The 24783-nt window shown below is 41.6% G+C and overlaps 1 protein-coding gene across 7 annotated transcripts in view; it reads right to left on the reverse strand.

The window, feature by feature from the left end:
- CARMIL1 (capping protein regulator and myosin 1 linker 1) overlaps window positions 1-24783 on the reverse strand; it is a 308279-nt gene that overhangs the window by 137977 nt on the left and 145519 nt on the right. For all 7 annotated transcript variants that reach the window (XM_027524071.1, XM_027524067.1, XM_027524073.1 and 4 more), the window contains exons 5-8: window positions 24373-24494; window positions 16128-16225; window positions 15720-15790; window positions 15417-15490 (exon numbers count right to left, since the gene is read on the reverse strand). In XM_027524071.1, the coding sequence (XP_027379872.1) occupies window positions 15417-15490; window positions 15720-15790; window positions 16128-16225; window positions 24373-24494 (365 nt within the window). The remainder of the gene's footprint in view (window positions 1-15416; window positions 15491-15719; window positions 15791-16127; window positions 16226-24372; window positions 24495-24783) is intronic.

A 24783-nucleotide genomic window follows, 5' to 3' on the forward strand; every position in this document is an offset into this window, starting at 1 on the left:
TCCAGTCAAGAGTACTGGAGTGGGTTGCCATTCCTTCTCCCAATTCCATACTAACAACTCTTATTTCTTTACATTGCTCCTTCATAAATCCTTCATCAAGTATATCATATGCTCTCTGGCTAGAGGAGTTTATATGGCAAGCAAGGACAGTACCAGTCTTAAAATAAGTCACATCAGATGGGATCCCCAATGCTTATTAGCAAGCATCCTACAACCATTTGGTATCTTTCTTGCAGTTCTTAGTACTGATTATACACATGAGATAGCCCAAGTGTTTTTCTGTCGCTTGGGTTTTTGCTTTTTTGTCTTACGCTTCATACAAGTTCTTCAGCCATGGAGTGAAGCTATTCGCGTCAGAGATCAGCCACCACACTATCATTCCAGCCTGACCTCTACACAACATGCCCCTCACTCATGCTCAAGCCAAAAAGCAGACAATTCACTACTCAAACATATCATGCAGTTTCACAATCAGAATTATCTTTTCCTGCTGTGTTCAGCTATGAAAATCCATGTATCCTTCAATGCCTATATCATAATCCTCTCCTCTATAAGTTCCCTAGGTCACCACCACCAGCACATTATTTACACCTCTGTTTAGCATTTATTTTATTCTGCCTTATAGTATAGTTTGATGTTTAAACATCTATTCCTTATCACCCCAGGTTGTAAGTTCTTTGAAAGCCACGTTCCTGTCTTCTTTAGATTTTTGGCTACAGGGAAGCAATACCAATTTTATCCTCAGGGCATCACTAGTAGCAAATGCACAAATTTTTACTGAAACAGAAATGAAAGGCAGAAGGTGGAAAGACAGCTGAAAAATCACTATTTTTTCAAACTTCAAGGTACCAGGCCCCATGATAGGCATTTTACATAGACTAACTCATTTAAATCTCAAAACAACCTTAGAAGGTTTTATTGTTTGCATTTTACAGATGAAGAAACAGATGCTAAGAGACCTACAGTGAAAATGTAGGTCCCTTTGGACACCACTACAGTCAAAACCCAGCTTCTAAAGCCCGTGTGTGTAGTTTCATCAGATTTGCTTTAAAAGGTGAAATGAGCATCCACAGGTGGTAAAAAAAAAAAAAAAAGCCAAAGAATTATGCCATCTTTTCCAGCAAAAAGCCTCTTTATTAAACTTGCTAAGTTTTACATTAAAATAAACAAGTTTCAAATTAAAAAACAAGAACAACTACCCTTGCCATAGTGGTTTTAGGGTCTCCACTCTCTCGTCTCTCTCCACCAACCAATCGCTCAGAACAAGTCTCGGCATTTCTCCCTGATGTCTAATGACAGTTGTAGCTTCTCTCAGAGTGAATTCCACCTTATAATACAGGGCCCTCAAAGCCCATGTTATCTGAGAGTCCTCTCCCTTACTTCATCACTCAGGAATGATAGCAAATCATTCTCACTGCATCTCCTTTTGTGGACTTAATGTCAAGTAGAGACTAGGCTTCAAAACCTCTTTATTGTGTGTTATGTCACCTGATGAGATTTGAAGTACAGCTGGCTTTTGTCATAATGAATTCATTTTCAGGAGTTAAAGGGCACATCATTAACAGGATCAGGTTTCACGTTAAGCAGTGGGTAGGCAGCATCATCCTACATATGACATGTAAAAACCTTGAAAATATTCTGTTACACTCAAAGTCAAATCCAATTCTTAATGATACCAGAAATGCTTGGAGTCCAAGATTCAATTTTAAAAATACACAGCATTCCAGGTGCATATTTGTGTGATCAGAGTCAATGAGCGTAACTGGTAAAAATGACATATAAAATAATAGACATAAATGCTCACAAATATAGACACATTTTTTCCCCCCAGAAGAAAAGTACAGCAAAATGTTATGCAGACACCTTGCCTGGGTGGTAGCATTAAAGATGATATGAATTTTTTTGAACACAAATCTTGTACTATATTTTCAAATTTGTCTATAATGATCCATATTCATAACCTAAAGGAATTATAAAACTATGTCCTATGGATGGTATAAAACTTTGTTATAGCAAAAACTGTCTACAAAAATGATGGGACTCATGCGTGTTGGCGTGGTCTGCCCACAACGTTTCTCTAAATTATGTTAATGCCTAGGCTTTTTAATGTCAAAAATAAATTAGAAAAAGACAAATATACATCATAATTCATTCAATAAACATTTATTGAGTACTGCTGAGTCCTGGGTAGGGATATTAGGCTCTGAGGGTTAAGTGACGAATACGAGCAACTCTTTGTCTTCCAGTGGTGGAAAGACCTCGGCTATCTGCAGCACCACAGAAAAAGCGAGCGTGTTCCAAGTGCCCTAAGACCATTGGAGGACATGAATACTTCAGCCTGGAGCAAATGGGGAAGGGTCTGCAAGGTTTGAGAGATAGGGAGGAGCCAACCAGTCAGGGAAAGGGAAATAGAGCATTGTGAGTAATTAGGAAACAGGATGTGCAAAGTTGGGCTTCCCAGGTGGCTCAGCAATAAAGAATCTGCCTGCCAATGCAGGAGACACAGATTCGATCCCTGGGTCAGGAAGATGCCCGGGAGAAGGAAATGGCAACCCACTCCAGTATTCCTGCCTGGAAAATCCCATGGACAAAGAAGCCTGGGGGGCTACAGTCCATGGGGTCGCAAGAGTAGAACAGGACTGAGTGCCTAAACAATAACAACAACGTACAAAGGCACAGGAACCCGAAAATGCCCAGCAACTCCATTCATTTGTTCGATGAGTGCCACCCACTGTGCATGAATCACTGGACTGAGGCAACAATGAACATGGCAAAATGGTCCCTCCCCTTGTGATACTCACCACCTAGCACAGCTTAGCAAAAAATAAAAGCAACTATAATAGAGTGAAATAACCCCTCTGCTATAGAGCGAATATGCAGCCCTACGGTGCAAATAAGAGACACAATTATGAAAAGACTTCAGTCAGGAAAGATCCTTACAGGAAGTGAGCCTTCTAGATGAGAAACACATTACCATCCCAGAAGAGATGGTCATCAAAGCAAAGAATGGCCTAATCAAAGAGGTTTTAGATCTGACACCAAAATCACGATCCATAAAAGAAAAAAATAAATCAACTGGACTTTATCAAAATCAAAAACTTTTACTCTGTAATAGATGCTATTAAAAGAAAGGTAAGATGACCATATTCTGGAAGAAAATATTTGCAAATCTCATTTCTGACAAAGGACTTGTTGCTCAAAATGTATAAAGAACTCTTAGAAGTCCATAAACAGAAACAACTCAAGTGTTTTAAAGGAGCAGAAAGATCGAAACAGATACTTCATCAAGCAAAATACACTGAGGGTTAATAAGCACATGCTGCTGCTGCTAAGTCGCTTCAGTCGTGTCTGACTGTGTAACCCCATAGATGGCAGCCCACCAGGCTCCGCCATCCCTGGGATTCTCCAGGCAAGAACACTGGAGTGGGTTGCCATTTCCTTCTCCAATGTATGAAAGTGAAAAGTGAAAGTGAAGTCGTTCAGTCGTGTCCGACTCTTAGCGACCCCACGGGCTGTAGCCCACCAGGCTCCTGTGTCCATGGGATTCTCCAGGCAAGAGTACTGGAGTGGGGTGCCATTGCCTTCTCCAAAAATAAGCACATGAAAGATGCTAAAAATTATTAGCCATTAGAGAAATGCAATTTAAAGCCAAAATAAGATGCCACCGGAAACCTACTGAATTGCTTTTTTTAAAAAAAAAGTGACAATGTTAAGTGTTAACCAGGGTGCAGAGCAAATGAAACTTTATACACTGCTGTTGGGAAAGCAAATGGCACGCTCAAGGTGGACAACAGTTTGACGACGTCTTATTATGAAGTTTTATTTACACTTTTACCATTGTTGTTTAGTCACTAAGTCATGTCCAACTCTTTTGCGACCCCACAGACTGTAGCCCAACAGGCTCCTGTATCCATGGGATTTCTCATTAAGAATACTGGAGTGGGTTGCCATTTCCTTCCCCAGGGGATCTTCCAGACGCAGGGAATGAACCCACATCTCCTGCATGGGCACACGGATTCTTTACCACAGAACCACCTGTCCATGGGGTCACAAAGAGTCGCACGTGACTTAGTGACTGAATGACAAAAATAAGACATACCATGATTCAGCAATCTCAATCCTGGGTATTCACCCAAGAGAAATAAAGACTTTCGTTTATATAAAAATGTATGTATTATGGTTCATAACAGCTATATTCATAATTGTCAAACACTGGAAACAACACAGATGGAGATGTCCACCAGTGTCGCCGTGTGACACCAGGTTAGACCAGGTAATCGTGTGACAGCTGTCAGCCCACTCTCCCTGTGCCTGTCTCCCTCACCCTCTGATTAGGCCCCACTTAAACAGAAAATACACAAGATGTAAGTAACTAATTTCATTTCCGAGAGTTCATTTTCCAGGATGGCCTTCTTAGAGCACAGTTACAAGTGGGCACAGAAGCAAATCTTGGATAAAGACTCAATTTGCATTGACATGTTGTACTGATATCACTGCACTGCAGAGATTGTCGTCACACACAGCACAGGGGCAGCAGCTCAACCTCCGAAGCCGTAGAGGGTGCGTCCCTGCCGCTTTAGCGCGTAGACCACGTCCATGGCAGTGACCGTCTTGCGCTTGGCGTGCTCTGTGTAGGTGACCGCGTCCCGAATTACATTCTCCAGAAACACCTTCAACACGCCTCGGGTCTCCTCGTAAATGAGGCCGGAAATGCAAATGCACTGCAAAGAACTCCCTGGGTTTCCCTGACAGCGTCTGTGTTGCTCAGGACCAATCCTTTCCTATGTTTTCATTAAGTAGTGTTTATTACTACATAATGATTATATTTTATAATGTACTGATTATATTACATAACGTAGAAAGTATTCCACACGCTTGGGCTGGTCGTCTTGACTGATTTTCTCATGGGGGGATGCTGTTAACAGCTTTTTACCATCAGTTTGCGCCTTCTATTTTGCATCCCACTATGTGATGCTAAAGCTGAAACTCCAGTACTTTGGCCACCTCATGCGAAGAGTTGACTCATTGGAAAAGACTCTGATGCTGGGAGGGACTGGGAGCAGGAGGAGAAGGGGACGACAGAGGATGAGATGGCTGGATGGCATCACCGACTTGATGGACATGAGTTTGAGTGAACTCCAGGAGTTGTTGATGGACAGGGAGGCCTGGTGTGCTGTGATTCATGGGGTCACAAAGAGTCAGATACGACTGAGTGACTGAACTGAACTGATGTTTTGCTTTGACCTCCTAATGGATTCTTCATTACCATGTGGCTTTTGATCTGAAGTTAGCCTTGAAGAGTTACAGCAGTTGAGGGAAGCCTCTGATGAGTACTGGCAACCTGGCAACAGTGTTTTCATGTATGATCTCATGTGACCCTTAAAGTGGGAGCAAAAACATTTTAAGACTGCAAATACTGAAAAGGAAGATCCAGTGTGAATATCCTTTGGGGTCATGGGGCTGAACTGTTTCTTAATACTCTGCTGAATTGAGACAAGACAGCTCCTACACCTTAACTTTTTCCTGATGTAAATGTACTACATACAGAGTTGGTGTGGTAGTGTTGTCAACCTAGCTACTAGCTGGGGTTGGTAATAAAAGTTGGGGTTCTTACTTCTCATTGCAGTTGACACCTCAAATTATCCAAACTTTCCCTTAAAACTCAAAAGAACCAAGTTTTTCACTTATATCTTTCTAGAAGAAAATACCAGCATACAACTAACAAAACAGAAGCAACACAGAAAAGACCATAAAACAATCTCTGAACATCAAAGATTTTCTGTAATAAAAGGTTTTATAAGTCTTAAACTTTTCCTTTCAGTTAAGAAAACTAGTCACTTTATAGAGTTGCTTATTTAAAAACAGGGCAAGTCTTTAAGGAAATAAAAATAGCAAACATTCATTTAAACATTTTTATGTACTAGCATGTACATACATTATGGAGAAGGCAATGGCACCCCACTCCAGTACTCTTGCCTGGAGAATCCATGGACAGAGGAGCCCGGTAGGCTGAAGTCCATGGGGTCGCTAAGAGTCGGGAACCACTGAGCGACTTCACTTTCACTTTTCATTTTCATGCATTGGAGAAGGAAATGGCAACCCACTCCAGTGTTCTTGCCTGGAGAATCCCTGGGATGGGGAAGCCTGGTGGGCTGCCGTCTACGGGGTCACACAGAGTCTGACACGACTGAAGCAACTTAGCAGCAGCAGCGGTACATTCATTAATAACCCCAGGAGGGAGGCATTGTCATCCATTCCACAGATGGAGACCCACCCTCCTCTCCCAAGGCGCAGAGAGGTTAGAGAGCTGGTCACAAAGTTTAGTCTGGAAAGAGACAGGATTTCAGGCGGTGTGACCTATGACCTGATTATCTTAACCACTGTGCTATCATCTCACTAATAAGTCACTTACTTTCCATACTGTCAAAAGTCTTCAATCTACTCTACAGGGGAATCCAGGGTGGTTATATCCATGGGTTTCCAGACCAAAAATTCCAAACCCCTTTCATCACATTTGGACAACCACTTAGCTCCTAATTTGAAAGCCGATCCTAAGACATATTCTGAGGTGATGTCTCAAAAAGACTGTGTTCTTGCTCCTCTGGACATCAAAAATAAACTCATATTTGAGGGCTACTAAAAGAAGTTAAAATGCAAAAACAAAGAAGCTGGCAAGCAATTCAGAGTCTCAATCACTTGCTAAATTTCTCTGCAATTCTCGATTCCGGATAATCTATTGAATTAGAATTTCTAATCTTTCTGATCTATATGACTTAGTAAGAATTTAATTTTTCCAGTTGTTATTTTGGGGCCAGATTTCCCTCCTTAGTCTTTCTTCCCCACTGCCTGCCTCTCCTCGTTGAAACTATAAAAACACTGTGACTTTTAAATAGTGTGAAAAGTCCAGGAGAGCATCAACAAACAAATTTGAAAGATGTCCAGCAAGCCCCAAAATAGATGTCAGAAAAGCACAAAGATAGAGAGTAAAAATCCAATGAACAACATCGTGATCATCTGTAGTGTATCCACACACCGCAGAATGGAAGAGCTCCCCCCAAAAAATCTTACAAATGTTTACAAGCTTGCAGGAGGTATTTCATGCAAGAATGCAGAGTCTGGCCACTCTTCTGCTTGCTGTGTGCACACAGTGAAATATGCTCTCTTCCAGAAAGGCTGGTAAAACTCAGAACTACAGACATATTTTCCCGATATATTCATTTGATAGTCTTTCTGGGGATAAGTTAGACTCTTTTCCTTTATATCTAGTTGGAAACTAGGAGTTAGAGAGTTTTAAAAAATTGTAGATGTCATGGAACACCAATCCTGCCTGATACTCTAATTTATATAGAAGTATGTCCTATAGATTATTAAATGATAAATTGGACCACTCACTGACTCTGTGAAGGACATGCCAATGTGAGACACTTTACAGATGAGGACAATGCCAGAGGCCTAAACCAGTAGCCTCTAAATTTTTTGACCATTCACTCCTAACTGGAAAGTATCAGGCTCACCAAAAACTTTGTTTGGGTTTTTCTGCAAGAAAAACCAAAATAAACTTTTTGGCCAACTCAGTATTTTGAGCACACATCTCCCCCAGATCTGTGTGTTTATCTATAAATTATATACATGCACTACTGTATTAATATATTAGTGTGTGTGTGTGCACTCAGTCACTTTAGTCACGTCTGACTCTTTGTGACCCTATGAACTGTAACCTGTCATAGTCTTCTATCCATGGGATTCTCCAGGCAAGAATACTGGAGTGGGTTGCCATTTCCTCCTCCCGGGGATCTTTCCATCCCAGAGATTGAACCCACATCTCCTGTGTCTCCTGCATTGCAAGCAGGTTCTTTATCCACTGAGCCAACTAGGTGCTGCTGCTAAGTCACTTCAGTCGTGTCCGATTCTGTGCGACTCCAGAGATGGCAGCCCACCAAGCTCCCCCATCCCTGGGATTCTCCAGGCAAGAACACTGGAGTGGGTTGCCATTTCCTTCTCCAATGCATGAAAGTGAAAAGTGAAAGGGAAGTCATTCAGTCGTGTCCAACTCTTCACGACCCCATGGACTGCAGCCTACCAGGCTCCTCTGTCCATGGGATTTTCCAGGCAAGAGTACTGGAGTGGGGTGCCATTGCCTTCTCCGAGCCAATTAGGGGGCTCATTTAAAAAAAAAATACATGCACACACACAAAATAGAGAAGAACAAAATAAGCATAAAATATGTTCTACTACTTTCTCCACGCTCTTCTATATATCAACTGTGTTCACCACACAGTCCATCTGACCCAGGCTGGAGTCCACTGTTTTATAGAATTATTTATAGAAATGGATAAGGAAATGGCAACCCACTCCAGTATTCTTGCCTGGAGAATCCCATGGATGGAGGAGCCGGGGGGGCTACAGTCCACGGGGTCGCAAAGAGTCGGACACGACTGAGTGATTTCACTCACTCATTCACTCAAGAATGGAAACAGAAGCTAAGGCTCTTCACACCTGATTCCACACTCCAAACAGCATTTCTTCCTTTTTTAAGTGAGAGCAAGAATAAAGACAAGGAGCTTAGATTAGGAAAGAATTAAACCAGTGCTTCAGGACAACCTTGCCAAACATTAATCCAAACTCTTCCGTGAAAGTCTCAGGCGCGTGAATGTCACCTTGATGAGTATCAAATATGACAACACAAAAACATGAATCTGAAAGGGATGAACTGCTGGCTGGGCTCTCATGAGCCAAGTTTAGGCTCAATGATGCATGTCGCTGAGTCTTTAGAGGATGGATAAGATTAGCTCCTCTGCAAAATCTTCAGGGAACAAGAAAAATCGATGTGGTTAAAGCTATATATTCTCTTCTCTTCAGCACCACTACCTCTACCCTCATCATTCCCTGCCGCTCCAAATTACAGTGTAATTACATTTTTAACATGTCAGCTCACAGACTGTTGAGAGCACCCATGAGAAATGTATAACAAAGCCTTCTTCAATCTATGCGTCTTTTTGGCCCATTGATAACCTAACCTAGAACAAATTTTAAGAATGTGCTTAAAAAAAAATTTGGAAGCTATGAATAATAACTGAATGGACATTTTCCAAGCACTTTCTAATTCCTATTCTTCTCCAGAGACTAACTGGCTGGATTCGGCATGATCGCTGTCATCCTCACACTTGAATGCTTATTCAGCAACAATAGGGTCTCTGGTCCTACTTTTTTTTTTTTTTTTTAGATAAATCCAAATTTTAATGGTATTAGACTTAAATAGCTGATGAATTCATCTTAAAATAGGAATAGGTTTATCCACAAAGGAGTCAATATACTGAAACTCTGTTGGCTTAGTGCCCTTTTCTCCTGGGCAATGCTTGGATGGAAATTGCCAAAAGTGACTTCATGACTTTTTCCTGTAAAGGCTTCCACGACTAACCATCACTCGGTTGTGTCTGAGTCTTTGCGACACGACTGACCAAAAACTTTGTTTGGGTTTTTCTGTAAGAAAAACACATCTCCCCCAAATCTGTGTTTATCTATAAATTATATACATGCACTACTGTGCTAATATATTAGTGCGTGTGTGTGTGCTCAGTCACTTCAGTCACGTCTGACTCTTTGTGACCCTATGAACTGTAAGGGCTACAGGGAAGGGTAGCCATTCCCTTCTTCAGGGGATCTTCCCAACCCAGAGATCGAACCCAGGTATCTCACATTGCAGGCAGATTCTTTACCATCTGAGCCACAGTTAATAAGTGTGTACAGTTCTCACAGTTAATAAGGTCTCTGTGATGAGAATAATGACAAGGGCACCGCCCCGTCCCTAGACCCACACCTTCTTCCAAATCCATCTCCTAGGAGTTGTGATGGGGTCACATAGGGATTACTGTTTCCTCCATCCTGTGTTCCAGATGATAAAGCTGCCAATACCACGTTTGGTTTCCCTGTTACAAGATCTGCAGCATTAACATCAGTACCACACACAACAACCAGACCTTCCACTTTGGATCTGAGCTGGTCCTAGAAAAAGGAAGCTACGAACTCCTGAGTGCAAAAAGACAATGATCTGGGTGGGTGAACTGAAAGAAACACACAGAATTTTATAGGAATCCAGACAGGATTCAGCCCTGGATTGGAGTAGGTAACATAGAGCAAAGCTGGCTGAAGAGTGCCATGACAGGAATAATGATCAACTTGAGTATGGGAAAGAAGGTATTTGAGTAATCCGATGGACTTTTAAAAAATTAATCCCTTCAGCCTCCCAGGATTCAGATCTACTCCCCAAGAGCAGTTCAGTTTCCCTTGAAAATCCTCCCTGAGCCACTGGTTTGACTTCAGAGCATCGAGTCATATAGTGTGAACAAGACAGAGAGAGCCCAGCCCTCATGAAACTTCTGTTGTGGGAGCACTAATGATTTCAAGGACCCTTAAGAATGGATGTTTCTACCTCTGATGACCAAATGCAATGGGGAGAAAGAATGGGATGAGAAAATAAAACTCTGAGTGATAGACAATCAGGAGAACATTCAGACTGATTATATGAAAGGTCTATGGCTTTCCAGAAGGAAGTCAGCTGAAATGATCAGGTTCAGGGACAGCTACATATAAAAGCATGCAGAATCTCACTTAAATAAATGTAAACTGTAAACAAAACTGCTTATTTGTATCTGAATTATGATCAAATAGAGATACATGGGAGCTGACGGCCACAGTGGAAAATTCATTGATACATTTGGTAACTACTGCCTGTATTTTCTAAAAAACTCCAGAACATGCAACCCATGTCATCTTTCCTCTTGCACCTCTAATTCCTCCACTCTTCTCCCTAACTCATACCCAAATGAGAAAAGTACCAACATGGCTTGTTGTAAAACCTCTCAAATGACCCATATCACACTCAAATTCTGCCATTATGAATTCTTCCAAACTACTGTGCCCTTTAAGTACAGACTGTTCCTTCATGAGTAAGCATGCTCATTCTAATATAGAGAAATGTTCATCCAACATAACTGGTTGCAACTTGGTTAGAAAAATACTGTTAATACAGGCCATCTAACAGGACTGGGGGAGAAGGCAATGGCACCCCACTCCAGTACTCTTGCCTGGAAAACCCCATGGATGGAAGAGGCTGGTGGGCTGCAATCCATGAGGTCACTAAGAGTCGGGCACAACTGAGTGACTTCACTTTCACTTTTCACTTTCATGCATTGGAGAAGGAAATGGCAACCCACTCCAGCATTCTTGCTTGGAGAATCCCAGGGACAGGGGAGCCTGGTGGGCTGCCGTCTCTGGGGTCGCACAGAGTCAGACACGACTTGAGCAGTGGTCTCCATTTTTATTAAACAAGCTCGCTGTGGTTAAAAAGCTTTGAGAACTCTGAATTTTTAAGATTCAGTTATTATATACTAAATATATAATTGTGATTATGTATGTTATAAAACTAAGACAATAAACTTTAAAAGGAGTCAACAATAATGTTTTTTGCAGCTCATCTTGCATATCCGTTGGTTATATACATCCCACATCAGAAGCCACTGATCTACAGCAGGAGTCAGCAAGCTACAGTCCACAACATGTATTTTTGCAAAGAAAGTTTTATTGAAACACAGTCACACTCATTCAGTTACAGTGTCTAGAATTGTTTCAAGCTACATCAGCTGTGATGCATAATTGCAATAGTGACTGTTTGCCTCAAAAAGCCTAAAACATTTACTATCTGGCCCTCTCTAGAAAATGTTTCCAGTTTCTAATTCAGAGTCTCAGGAACAAAAAAAAGTTCTTCAAGCCCTTAAGCAAGTAAGAAAAGTAGATGATGACTTGCGCTCAGTCATGTCTGACTTCTTGCAGCCCCACGGACTATAGCCCACCAGGCTCCTCTGTCCAAGGAATTTTCCAGGCAAGAATACTGGAGTGGTTTGCCATTTCCTTCTGCAGGGGATCTTCCCAACCAAGGGATGGAACCCACATCTCTTGCGCCTCCTGAACTGGCAGGAAGATTCTTTACCACTGTACCACCTGGGAAGTTCTATAGATTCATCCCATTAATGCAGTATTTAGTGGTGAAATAAAAATTCTCCAGCTAAGGAATTAGGAAAAATCTACTCATAGGAAAATTCTAAGTTTTGACAAAGATTCTTGATGTGGATAGTACTCTACCTATTTCAAGTAACTGTATTTGGTAGCTTCTCCACATACAGTTTCTGGAGAAAGAAATGGCAAGCCACTCCAGTATTCTTGCCTGGAAAATTCCATGGACAGAGGAACCTGGCAGGCTACAGTCATTGGGGTCACAGAGAGTCAGACATGACCAAGCACACACTGCACAGCAGTTAGATGTAGTTTAATCACCAAATTAAGCACAGGGGATTAACTGGAAAGTTTAGCACTGATGCTACGTATAATCTATTAACAGTGTAAAAATCATGAAGGATATAATAAATGAAAGCTGAAGTAACACCTCAGGCTGCCCTACATGTTTTTATTCCTACAGACTGGATGTTCTCCAAATATGGTCCATGGACCCCAGGAACCTCATGACTCACTCAGAGGTTCACAAGTTCAAAGAAACCTTCATACTAATACTAAAACAAATGTGTCCATTCCAACATGTTGACACTGCATGGATGGTGCCAAAGCAACGGTGGCGAAAGCTGCTGGTGCCTCAGCACAAACCAAGGCAGTAGCACCAAGCTGTGCTAGTTGTCTCTATATTCTTCACTGCCACACAAATGAAGGTTAATGTCATTTAAGAATGTCCTTGACGAGGGACTTTCCTTGTGATCCAGTGGCTAAGACTCCACACTCCCAACGCAGGGGCTCAGGTTCGATCCCTGGTCAGGGAACCAGATCCCGCATGCCACAACTAAAGATCCCACATGCCATAATTAAGACCTGGTGCAGCCAAATAAATAAATATTTACAAAAACGTCCTTGATGAAAAAGTAAAAAGTACTCTTTTTATTAAATCTCAGCCCCTGAGTACATGCCTTTTAAATACTCTGTGCAACAACACAGAAGTCGACACAACCTGCTTCCTCTATATACCGAAGTGATAACTGTCTCAATGTAAAGTATTTCTTTACATTCAGTGTTAGTGTTACTGGCAAAACTAGCTCTATTTTCTCATGGAACACCATGGAAAAAAATGACAAAGTATGGTTATTCAGACTTAGGAGTTGGCGGATATTTTCTCTAAAATGTAAGAAGTTAGCCAGTCACGGCAAGGAAATCACCTGGTAGCACTTTCTTCCAATAGTAAAATTATATCTAAAGCAAGAATTTGAATGTTGGGAAACTTTTATCTGCCACTATGAGCATGACAAGCCTTGCCATTCTTAAAGATTTTTTGATTAAGATCAGTGGTGATAGTTTTAAAATGCCTTTGTTTCTCCCCACTATTGAACAATGGTGAAATATCTGCATGCGATGCATAACTCAGTAAACCAACAGTTTCTAAAAGAGTGAAGTTCACTGATAATGGCTTCAGATTCCAACACTTGCTGAGTTGTGGTAAAGTATCAAAAGAGAACATCAAGTAATCATGTGAAACGGTGATTAAAAATACTCCATCCTTACTGCACATCTGCATATGGTTGGACTTTCTTCCTAATTCTTCAGTCAAAACACATTTCCTAACGGACTGAATGCAGCAGCAGATATGAGAATCCAGCTGCCTTCTATTAAATCAGAAATCAAAATCATCTGCCAAAAAGGTAAACTGATGCCACCTTTCTTGCTGACTGATTTTTGTTATGGAATATAGTTATTGTTTATAAAAATGGTATCTATGTTAGCAGAAAAGTTACTTTTATAACCCATTTTTTAATAAAAATAGGTTTAACATAAACTTATTATATGCCAACATGTTATTTTCAAAGGACTTAACCTTTCTATTTTAGTTTCAATTTCCAATATGAGAAGTACCAAAAGATAAAACTCACATAAACAAAAGCACAACTACTTTTAAGAATATAAAGAGATCCTGGGACTAGAGATTGGATACTGTAGGCCTACCTATTTTAATGTTATTCTATATGCTCTATTCTGTTTTTATTGAAAAAACACAAAGTAAAATATCTTCCCTTTTTGTTTCTCAGTTCACGTTTTCATAAGCTACACAGAAAACACCTTGCCTAAATGGGGAGTATGACATTCCTGCAAATATAAAAGGAGGGAGAATGGCTCTAAGCAGGAGAAAACTGCCGATTTCACAAAAAAAAAAACAGTCATATCCAAGCTTGAGAACTGGGGGCTTCAGGCATTTCAGCTGTATCTACAGACACGACTGAGCCTGCTTCACTGTCCTCCACAGGCCCAAGGTGTGCAGAGACAAGTCATATCTGCCCTATATACTTCTTCTTTGCTCAACTCAGTTGGTTACAACTCTTTAGGGACCCTGCTACAACTCTGGATTTCCTGCCAGGTAAGTGGCATTGGTATTTGGGGGGTGAGATGCTAGCAGTAAGAAGAGGCAATCAGCCTCTTTATAATTCCAATTGTCCAAATGGCCTAAAACAGGGGTCTCCAATTCCTGGGCCATGGAGTGGTCTGTGGCCTGTTAGGAACTGGGCCATATAGAAGGAGGTAAACTGGTGTCTTCCACAAAACTGGCCCCTGGTGCCAAAAAGGTTGGGGACCACTGGCATGAAAAATACAGATGGAGTCTCAGATTTCTCTCTCCATTCCAAACAGAGAGAAAAGATTTCTTTAGCTGGGATTCCTTGCAATGGGGCTATCGTATCTGCCCATAGCAACCCACTCCAGTATTCTTGCCTAGAGAATCCCATAGACAGAGGGGCCTGCTGGGCTACAGTCCATGCGGTCGTAAGAGTCAAACACAACTGAGCGACTAACACACACACACACACACAAATAGGCAGCACCATCTCTAGGGTTGAGAAGATTGAGATAGGTTGGGATAAGTGACCAGATAAGGTCTGGAGAGGGGATGATCATCTACCTTATGATTAAGGTAGATACTGGAAAATTGATTTCCACCAATATATACATATAAACCCTAGCCATCCTGGTTACAGAAAGAAATTGTCAACTAAAAGTCATTTGTTAGGATTTCAGCACAAAGTTCCCTCATAGAAAAATGTTCTAAATGGTAATTAGGCAAAATAGTACTAGAATTTATATACAGGGTAGATTACATAGACTTGTGGGCTGGCATGAGAACCCAAGAATTAAATTGTTTCCACAGTTTATAAGTTGAGGTACACTCATGCACCCCCCCCCCATTCCAAACTCTTTATAGTGAATAACACATAGGAAACAGGAAAAAGCAAAATTCAGAGATTCTTAGGTTCTCCTGATTCCCCTCAGGAAAGGATTCTCTGGAGATAATGAACATAGGTAAGTACTGACAGACAAGGTCAGCTCTGAAAGCAAAATCAGGAGAGAAAAAAGGAAAGAAAAAATAAGTAGCTTACCTGTGGTCAAGATGACTGAAGTCCTGTAAATTCAATTCCCTGGTGTCTTGTGTCAGATAAATTGTATCCACATCCTATTTGAAACAATTTAGTTATGTAAATAGTCCCCGCAAATGATCAGAGATGCAAGAGAGACACAGAGAGAATCAGACAATGACACAGGCAGATTTTTATGTAATCTGAAGAAGGAAGATTTTTAAGCAAGCAATGAATGGAGGGGAGGAGAAATAAGCCAAATCCTGGAATATTCTCCAGGTGTGTGAGAGACAGTTTGTGTGCATGCATGCATACAGATACACTTACCCATTGTACTTCTTCCCTGTATGAAAATCCAAGCCAGTCGCAAACACAGGCATACATCTGAGAAAATCCACCTGAATCAGACAACAGAAGTGTGACAGGTTTTCGACCAAATGATTTTTAAGGTAAAATTTAAAAGCTTAAATATGGCCGACGTTAACAATGCTGATTATTCTTTCCGTTTGGGGAAAACAGCAGAGAGTCTCCCCCGTGTTTTATAGTAAGTACATAGCAGGATGCAATACAGCTTAAATATAGGACGTTTGTCCACCAATCTAAAGTCGGTGCGGTGCTAATTACACCTTAAAAGTAATTGTACCTTTACGGTAGCACACTAGGAATAGACTTAGCTTCCTGGCAAAAGGGCATCCATCCAAGCATGTATTTTTTGGTTTTAAAAGGCACGCTCACCACAGGGGCCCTGCTCAGTCACAGTCTGGCTGTCCCACAGAGCTTGGAGGCTGGCCAGTCGCTCAGATGGCTCCATGAAGACTTTTTTCATGATTCTTCTGTAAGGGCAACAATGACGACAACACCACATTTCAAAAATCAAGTTTTCTGAATTGCACTCAAAAGTTTATTTTGTGATACACCTTTTTTTTTTTTTTAAAGAATGGGTATCATTTTCATTTTGGTAAATATAATTCCATCTTTTTTTGAGACTAGGGAGCTGGAGAACTATAGACAATAATCAATTAAAGGTATCTAACAATGCAAATAGTCTCCATGTCATTTAGTTCTTTCATAACATTAATTTTATTAGAGTAGTTAAAAACTGGTGTGTTCCACTTAATAAATTACCTAAAAAATAATAATAATTTATGAGATTATGTATATATTAAATATAAATTACTAATTTTCAAGGAACTAAAGTGCAAGTCTCCTCTTTTATCCTTCAATAGTACAAACATCCATCGGGAACCTGAGCATTGCCCCCTGGAAGAGCTGTTCTGCTTGCTCTCTCTTCCTCTGGACTACAATCCCAGGGAGCGTGTGCTTACTAGAGACTGAACGCAGTTCAAATCTGTTAGCAAATTATGTGCAACAGTGAGGAGGGGACAGAGAAGTCTGGGAGCTAAGTGGGGACCGGGTCACAGGGGATACCTCAGAGGTCAAATGAAGGGGTGGGGGGTTTCATTCTCCAGGCAAGGAGGAGAGGAGCCTCATAGAGACTACACAAGGAGTGTCAGATGAACAGACAGCACTGGAAACAAACATGTGCAGGGGTCAGGGAGAAGCCAGGGCAAACTTTGGAAAGAAAGAGAGTAAATAACTTGAGACATGAAAAAGAACCTCCTGAGACTGTTAAGAGCCCAGGGAAAGTGAAGGTCCCGAACTGCTGGTGGCAGCAAGCTGAACAGCTGTGGGATCTTCTCCTGCACCTCCCGGCTGCCCAAATGTGGGTGGAGGTAAGGCAGTCTGCTTGCTGCAACAAGGCAGGCTTTCCAGGCAGGCGAGCCAGGAACACAGTGGGGACAGAAGGAGTGGAGGATATTGACAGGGCCCTGCTGAAGTAATGGACACCGTGGGGCTTGGTGGACAGGAAAGGAAGGGAAGGTAGAAAGAAGTGGAAAGAGGGCAAAAGTCAAGGGATCCACGGCCAGGAGGCCCCCCAAAAGTCCAAGTATGGGTACCAAGGAAGAGAAAGTGAAAGACTAGAGACTGTATGTAGTTCAAGAGAGATGACGAAATGATGATTTCACCCCCAGGAGAAGCCGTGCCAGGAGAGGACAGGTCGAGGGTGTGTCCATCAGGGGTAAAGTGGGGAGGAGGGAAGAGGTCACAGGCTGTGAGGAAGGCTGTTGGCAGTTCGGAATCACCCAGGACCATGACAGGCCCTGGATGCAAAGTGGTGACATAAACATACTAAGTCATATCAAACATTATTTTAATCTTTTTTTTTAAGCTAGTTGAACATTATTTTAATCTTTAATGAGTTAAAAGCATGGCTATGTGTATAACTCTCACCCTTATGAATTCCAGTCACCTTGTAGAGAAAAATGTTCCCAGTCACTTCCATTTTCTGATTGAATGAATATTCCAGATAAAATGTGCTGGAGTCTGACAAGTTGCCTCGTTGGCCTGTTCTACTCCTAGAGAAAACCTCAAATACCTACTCAAACATTTAAGTACAAGCATTCTGCTAGCATTGAAAAATACTCCTACTTCTTTATAATCTTTATGATTGAAGCATGTGCAGATATAACCAACTAAAGTCAAATGCTACTAACTCCTTCAAATTCTTGTGTAAATTATGATATCCCCTTAATGCAGCAGAATTTTTCACCATTTCACCTGAACACACCTGTAATTAACCCCCACCATTCTGAAAGTTCTCAATTTGGAGGCAACTGTGGGTTTAACAAGATGTTCCTAATGAAAGTGATATGACAGAATCTGGCAATTTGAATGGTTCACCCTCTTCAGTACCATCATTCTGGTATTTTCTGGCCACAAGAAAGCAAAGCCAGCTTTTACGCAAAGATAGAGTGGAGCAGTTGGAAGCAGAAGCATTTACACAGATGAATTAAGTAAACCATGGACACACTAAACTAGATTTATGTCTGGCTTTATCTGAAATCACATTTCTTTTCTAAAATCTTGCTTTATTTCGGCTGAACTGTAAAGCATGTTGTTTCAATGACACACAGGATGAAATTCGGCTAGTCAAAAACTGAAAAAAGGCAGGAAGCTGGAAGGATTAGAAATAGGAAGATGGCAGCCTAGGATTATAGTGGCAAATAAATTAATCTGGTTCAGAAATCAGAGTCTAATTTTATTCCCAAAACAGCACCAGAGAGTCACCCTTGGGGGCAGAAGAAATCACCTGGAGGGTGAGGGAAGCAGCTGGTATAGACATCCGTATGAAAGGCTTCCTGCCTGAGGAGGCTACACCTGGCATTTTCCCTCGCCTTCAAAACCACCCTTCCAAAGTATCTGTCTGAGCTTTTCCAAGTAGCTCTCCTTCTGTAACAGTTCTCATTTTTCTATTTTTCAGAAGTGAAAAAAAAAATAGGTATCAGGGACTAAAAGAGTGTCATGAAACAAGTGTATTTATTTACACAAGAGATAAACTCATAAGAACTAAACATCCAGAAGGCAGCAACTGTTTCTTTCATATCGAACACAAGACACAGAAAATGAGAAAAGGAAAAATCTATTCCACATGAGTTATGCCTGCAGCAAAGTAACAGCAAAGAGCCTTCTGTGTATGCACCACAAGGCACCTGCTCACACATGCTCACACACACATACACACACGGCATGCATGTAAGACAGAAAGACAGACATGAAATTGCTATCAGAATAAATGTCATAACATGTCAACCAAAATCCTAGCAAACGGACATGTATTAATACATCCTGCTGCTGCTGCTAAGTTGCTTCAGTTGTGTCCGACTCTGTGCAACCCCATAGATGGCAGCCCACCAGGCTCCTCTGTCCCTGGGATTCTCCAGGCAAGAATACTGGAGTGGGTTGCCATTTCCTTCTCCAATGCATGCATGCATGCAATGTCGCTTCAGTCATATCCGACTCTGTGTGACCCCACGGACAGCAGCCCATCAGGCTCCTCTGTCCACGGAATACACCCTACCACTTACTAATAGGTGGCACTACACAGTTGAACCAACTACATTTACATTGTGTGTTCTTAGTCACTCAGTTGTGTTCGACTCTTTGCTGCCCCATGGACTACAGCCCACCAGGCTCCGCTGTCCAATGGAATTCTCAGGCAAGAATACTGGAGTGGGTAGCCATTCCTTTCACCGGGAGATCTTCCCGACCCAGGGATCGAACCCAGGTCTCCTGTATTGCAGGTGAATTCTTTACCATGTGAGCCACCAGGGATTATGTGCATTTAATTTACACAAGAGTCAGAAAATAGTTCATGTGGCAAAAACAGTGAACTCAGTGACAAGCATGCCTGCTCTCTATGCAAAGCTCACACTTACATTGTTGACATGGAAAAAAATCTGAAAATTATTTTTATCCAATTAATTGGTTTATCAAAAATTTATTTCCAGCGCTCACCCTATACAACATGCAGCTGTCTCCAGAAGAGGACATGTTTTATTGATACAAACGATACCACAAAGGGGTACCTATTTCTTTAGAAAAGTATAGAAACTGCCAGAGTCTGTAAAGCACCTTTCCATTGTTGACCCATTAACTCCCATTTTGCCACTCTTCTCTTCATAATAACCTCATCTTTTCAAACTTAGGGCGTCCCTGATAGCTCAGTTGGTAAAGAATCTGCCTGCAGTGCAGGAGACCCAGGTTCGATTCCTGGGTCGGAAAGACCCACTGCAGAAGGGACAGGCTACCCACTCCAGTATTCTTGGGCTTCCCTTGTGGCTCAGCTGGTAAAGAATCCTCCTGCAATACGGGAGACCTGGGTTTGATCCCCAGGTTGGGAAGATCCCCTGGAGAAGGGAAAGGCTACCCACTCCAGTATTCTTGCCTAGAAAATTCCATGGACTGTATGGTCATGAGGTCACAAAAGGTCGGACAGCTGAGTGACTTCCACTTTCCTTTTCCTTTTTGAACTTAACCAGCTTTTGACTTGAAGAGGGATTTGCAATATCATTTCTATCATGGTAGTAAAGACGCACTGTCCTAACTTACTGACACTAATACCCAGCCAACTTTCACACTGTCACGTATATGGAAGAATAATCCGATGTATAGATCAGTCTTATGAACTCTGTGGGAGAGGGAGAGGGTGGGGAGATTTGGGAGAATAGCATTGAAACATGTATAATATCATGTATGAAACGAGTTGCCAGTCCAGGTTCGATGCACGGTACTGGATGCTTGGGGCTGGTGCACTGGGACGACCCAGAGGGAAGGTAGGGGAGGGAGGAGGGAGGAGGGTTCAGGATGGGGAACGCGGGTATACCTGTGGTGGATTCATTTTGATATTTGGCAAAACTAATATTGTAAAGTTTAAAAATAAAATAAAATTTAAAAAATTAAATTAAATTAAAAAAAAAAAAAAGAATAATCCAACATGCTGAAAGCCTGAGAAGAAAATCATGTTAGGAGGTTACTGTTGTCTTACCTAAAAAAGGGTGTTATTGGCCACATTTAACAATAAAAAATCAAATTAAAGAAATGCAATCAACTTACACACAAACATAAAATAATTTAAAAATTCATAAACATCAAAGAATCTCCCTACAAACATCACCTATTTCCTTCCCCACATGGAGGCTTTCATCCTGGTAAAGACAATAGCAGGCTATTCAGCTAAGATTTGTGGAGCATTTGTTAAGCAGTCAACAGAAGTTAATTTAATCCTCACAAAACTGCATGAGTATCATTATTCCCATTTTACAGAGGAGGACACTGAGGCATGGAGAAGTACATTAATCTGCCTAGAGTCTTGCCCCCCCAAAATATTCAGACAATCTGATACCTTTCAGTTCCATTTTGGGGCTCTCTTCCCCCAGGCTCATAAAGCAGTGTTACAAGACTGACTCACCCTTAAAATTAGCTGTCATTTTATTCTAAAGTTGAAAAGCCCTCACTAGCTCCCTACAGCCAATCCCAGAGGCTTTTATTTGGGCCTCTCCAGGCAGCGTACTCTTGCCTGGAAAATCCCATGGACTGAGGAGCCTGGTAGGCTGCAGTCCATGGGGTCACTAAGAGTTGGACATGACTGAGCGACCTCACTTTGACTTTTCACTTTCATGCATTGGAGAAGGAAATGGCAACCCACTCCAGTGTTCTTGCCTGGAGAATCCCAGGGACGGGGGAGCCTGGTGGGCTGCCGTCTATGGGGTCGCACAGAGTTGGACACAACTGAAGCAATGCAGCAGCAGCAACAGCAGCAGCAGGCAGCTTTATCTTTGTCTCACAGTGGTATCTGCAGTCTCTCAATTCTAACTCCAAGAGGCTAGTTGCAGTCCTTCTAAGGCAAGCAAAGTTGCAGCTGCACCTGCCCTCGCATCTGCCTCCAGCCTCTACCATTTCTCTCACAGAACTCTCCCTGGGGTCCACCAACAACAACAGTCAACCTCTCAAAACAAAGAGGAAAAAGTGTGAAAGTGTTAGTTGCTCATCGCATCTGACTCTTTGTGACCCCATGGACTGTAGCCCGCCAGGATTCCTCTGTCCAAGGAATTCTCCAGGCAAGAATTCTGGAGTGGGTAGCCATTCCCTTCTTCAGAGTTATCTTCTGGATCCAGGGATGAAACCCGAGTCTCCTGCATTATAGGCAGATTCTTTACTGTCTGAGCCCCCAGAGAAGCCCAAACAAATCAAAACAGACACAAATCAAACATTATTTTCTTGACATCCCAAATTAAATGAGCTTTTCCTTTCTCTGAAATCTAAGGATGGTTCACTTTCCTTATGTTTTTCACTCATCTATGTTTTCAAGCAAACATCTTCTAAATTAGTTCTAACTCATCCTAATGACTTAATTTAATGTTTAAAAAAAAAAAAAAAAAAAAACCTAACTTGGTTTTAGAGAACAGCCAGGGGTCCTGCAGGCCATAACACAAAACAACTTCCTGAAGGGAAACGCCATTACAAGCATCTCTGTGAAAAGGATTAAACAACACTTGCTACAAATATTTCCCCTAGTTTCCTCCCAGTATCATTGCCTTCGAGATGAAGCCTCCAATGATAGTGACTATCACACAGCAAAGATGGAATGTTGACAAAACAATGCTAACAGTGACTCGATGTTATTTAAATTTTATTTTATGTGAAGATTAAACTTTGCTTATTTAATGAAGTAGAAGAGAGATGTAAGGGAGGGAAAGGGGAAGAGGGAAACATATATATATACAGCAGAGATTCTGATGCAAAACCTTAATTTTAATTAAACTTCTTCATTTTTTTCCCTACCTGCATTCTGACTGTACTCAAGGGGACTAGTCGTATGTTATAGATATTTATATACTATTTTTATATGTTTGGCTTTTAATTTATGTATTTATTTTGGCTGCGCTGGGTCTTGGCTGATGTGCTGGCCTCTCTCTAGCTGTAGCAAGTGGGAACTACTCTCAAGTTGCGGTGCACAGAGTTCCCGCTGAGGTGGACTCTCTGGTTGGAGAGCATAGACTCTAGGGCACGGAGAGTTATGACATGCAGGCTCAGTGGTTACAGTTTCCAAGCTCTAGAGCACAGGCTCAATTGTTGCGGTGCACAGGCTTAGTTGCTCTGCAGCATATGGGGTCCTTCCAGATTGGGGATCAAACCCACATCTCCCGCATTGGCAGGCAGATTCTTTACCACTGAGTTACCATGGAAGCCCTATATATTTGACTTTGATCATCGATGCTATTTTCAAAATTAGATTTAAGTAAAACTAGAAATTCAGTTCCTGGCAGGTATCATTTCATTTATACATAGCCAACCTTTAGATTATTCAAGAACGGATTATGTGAACTGAGGCCCTGGCTGTGTTTGTCCTGATTCGGCCAGCTCCTGATACCTGTTCAGACTCTCCTTCAATGATCAGCCTCTACCCGAGCAAGGAAGTAGGTGGGGTTGAGGACCCAAAGTTCCCACAATGAGCTCAGGTGATACATTTGATGGACAAATAACTCACACAAGGCTTGAGCATTCCAAGTATAGTTTCATATTCTCCAACTTACTATGAATGGGTCATTTTCTTTTGCGGGGACCTATTTTCTTTTGCTGTTCTATATTATTCATGTAATGGATCTATTTCCCTTCCTGACAGCGTTGACTACTGGGAACATAGATGAAAAGATTTTACCCCCTTCTTCAAATCTCTCTAGTCACACCAACCAACACCAATAGAATTATACATTTTCCAGGCCAACTGCGTGGCATACAATTAAGGAACTTCACAAGTACAAGCAGAACATTAAAGTCACAAGATACTCAGAGTTGATACAAGACACTCAGAGTTGATGTTGGGTAGGAAAGCTGCCTTTTCCCTTCAGTCAATCTAACTCCCCTTTTCCAACAACCCATGAACTCCCTAAGTACAAACTCTGTTACCCAAGCACATAATCCTGGTTTAAAATGCTTGAGAAAATAATATGAGGACATGTCCAGGCGAAATTTACTTCTAGCCTTAACATGTATTTCAGAAAAGTGAGGGGAAAATAAAAGAGGCTATGTTTGACGTTCAGTTTTGTTTGTAAGTTTCCTCTCACTGAACAGAAAAAAAAATAGGGAAAATGAAGAAAATAAAGTTCTTCATTAATGTGATACTTGATGCCTTCCTATAGAGCGTTCAGCCCCAGACATTCTGCTAATAGCTGTGTGTAAAATTCATACTAGGGTAAATCTCAGACTGTGTGCTCCGTGATGACCTAGAGGGAGACCCAAGAGGAAGAGACATATGTATACATGTGGCTGACTCACCTGGTAGTACAGCAACTGACACAACATTGTAAAGCAATTATATTCCAATAAACAAAAAAAAAAATTTTTTTTAAGTTTGTATTTTAGTCTTAGCAGGAGAAGTTAAAGGAATACCAAACTCCTTCCTCACTGCAGCTCTTTAAAGAACAGTCACATAGAAAATCTCAGGCATGAAACAGGATTGAGCCAGGGTTTTGATGTGTAACGTTTAAAAGACGAAGGAAGCAGGAGAGAGGAACCCGATGAAGGGCAAGAGGAAGGCTGTTTGCACTCTGAGGGAGGGCCAGGTCGCGGGAGAACTCACACTGGGGAGAGGCCGGGGAAGATCTTGCGCAGGTTGGTGCCGATGTGCGCCAGCACCTCGCTCACGTCCTCGGGCGACGCCATCTTCATGGAGATGCTGCACTTCTCAGTTTCCACAACCATCTGCAACGAGCGGGTGGGACACTGCTTAAGGAGGAGGCCAGTCCCTTAAATTTATTCACTTTAAATAGTGTAAACTATATACAGTAGCCACCCCCCTTATTCTTGGGGAAACGTTCCAAGGCCCCCAGTGGAAGCCTGAAAGCAGGCAGGACTGAAGCCTATATATATGCTATATTTTTTCCTATATATACATAACCATAATAGACTTTAATTTATAAATCAGGTGCACTAAGAGATTGACAATAATAATAAAACAATTATAACCATCAGTTCAGTTCAATTCAGTCAC

The sequence above is a fragment of the Bos indicus x Bos taurus genome, chromosome 23, assembly GCF_003369695.1.
Source record: "Bos indicus x Bos taurus breed Angus x Brahman F1 hybrid chromosome 23, Bos_hybrid_MaternalHap_v2.0, whole genome shotgun sequence".
NCBI lineage: Eukaryota > Metazoa > Chordata > Mammalia > Artiodactyla > Bovidae > Bos > Bos indicus x Bos taurus.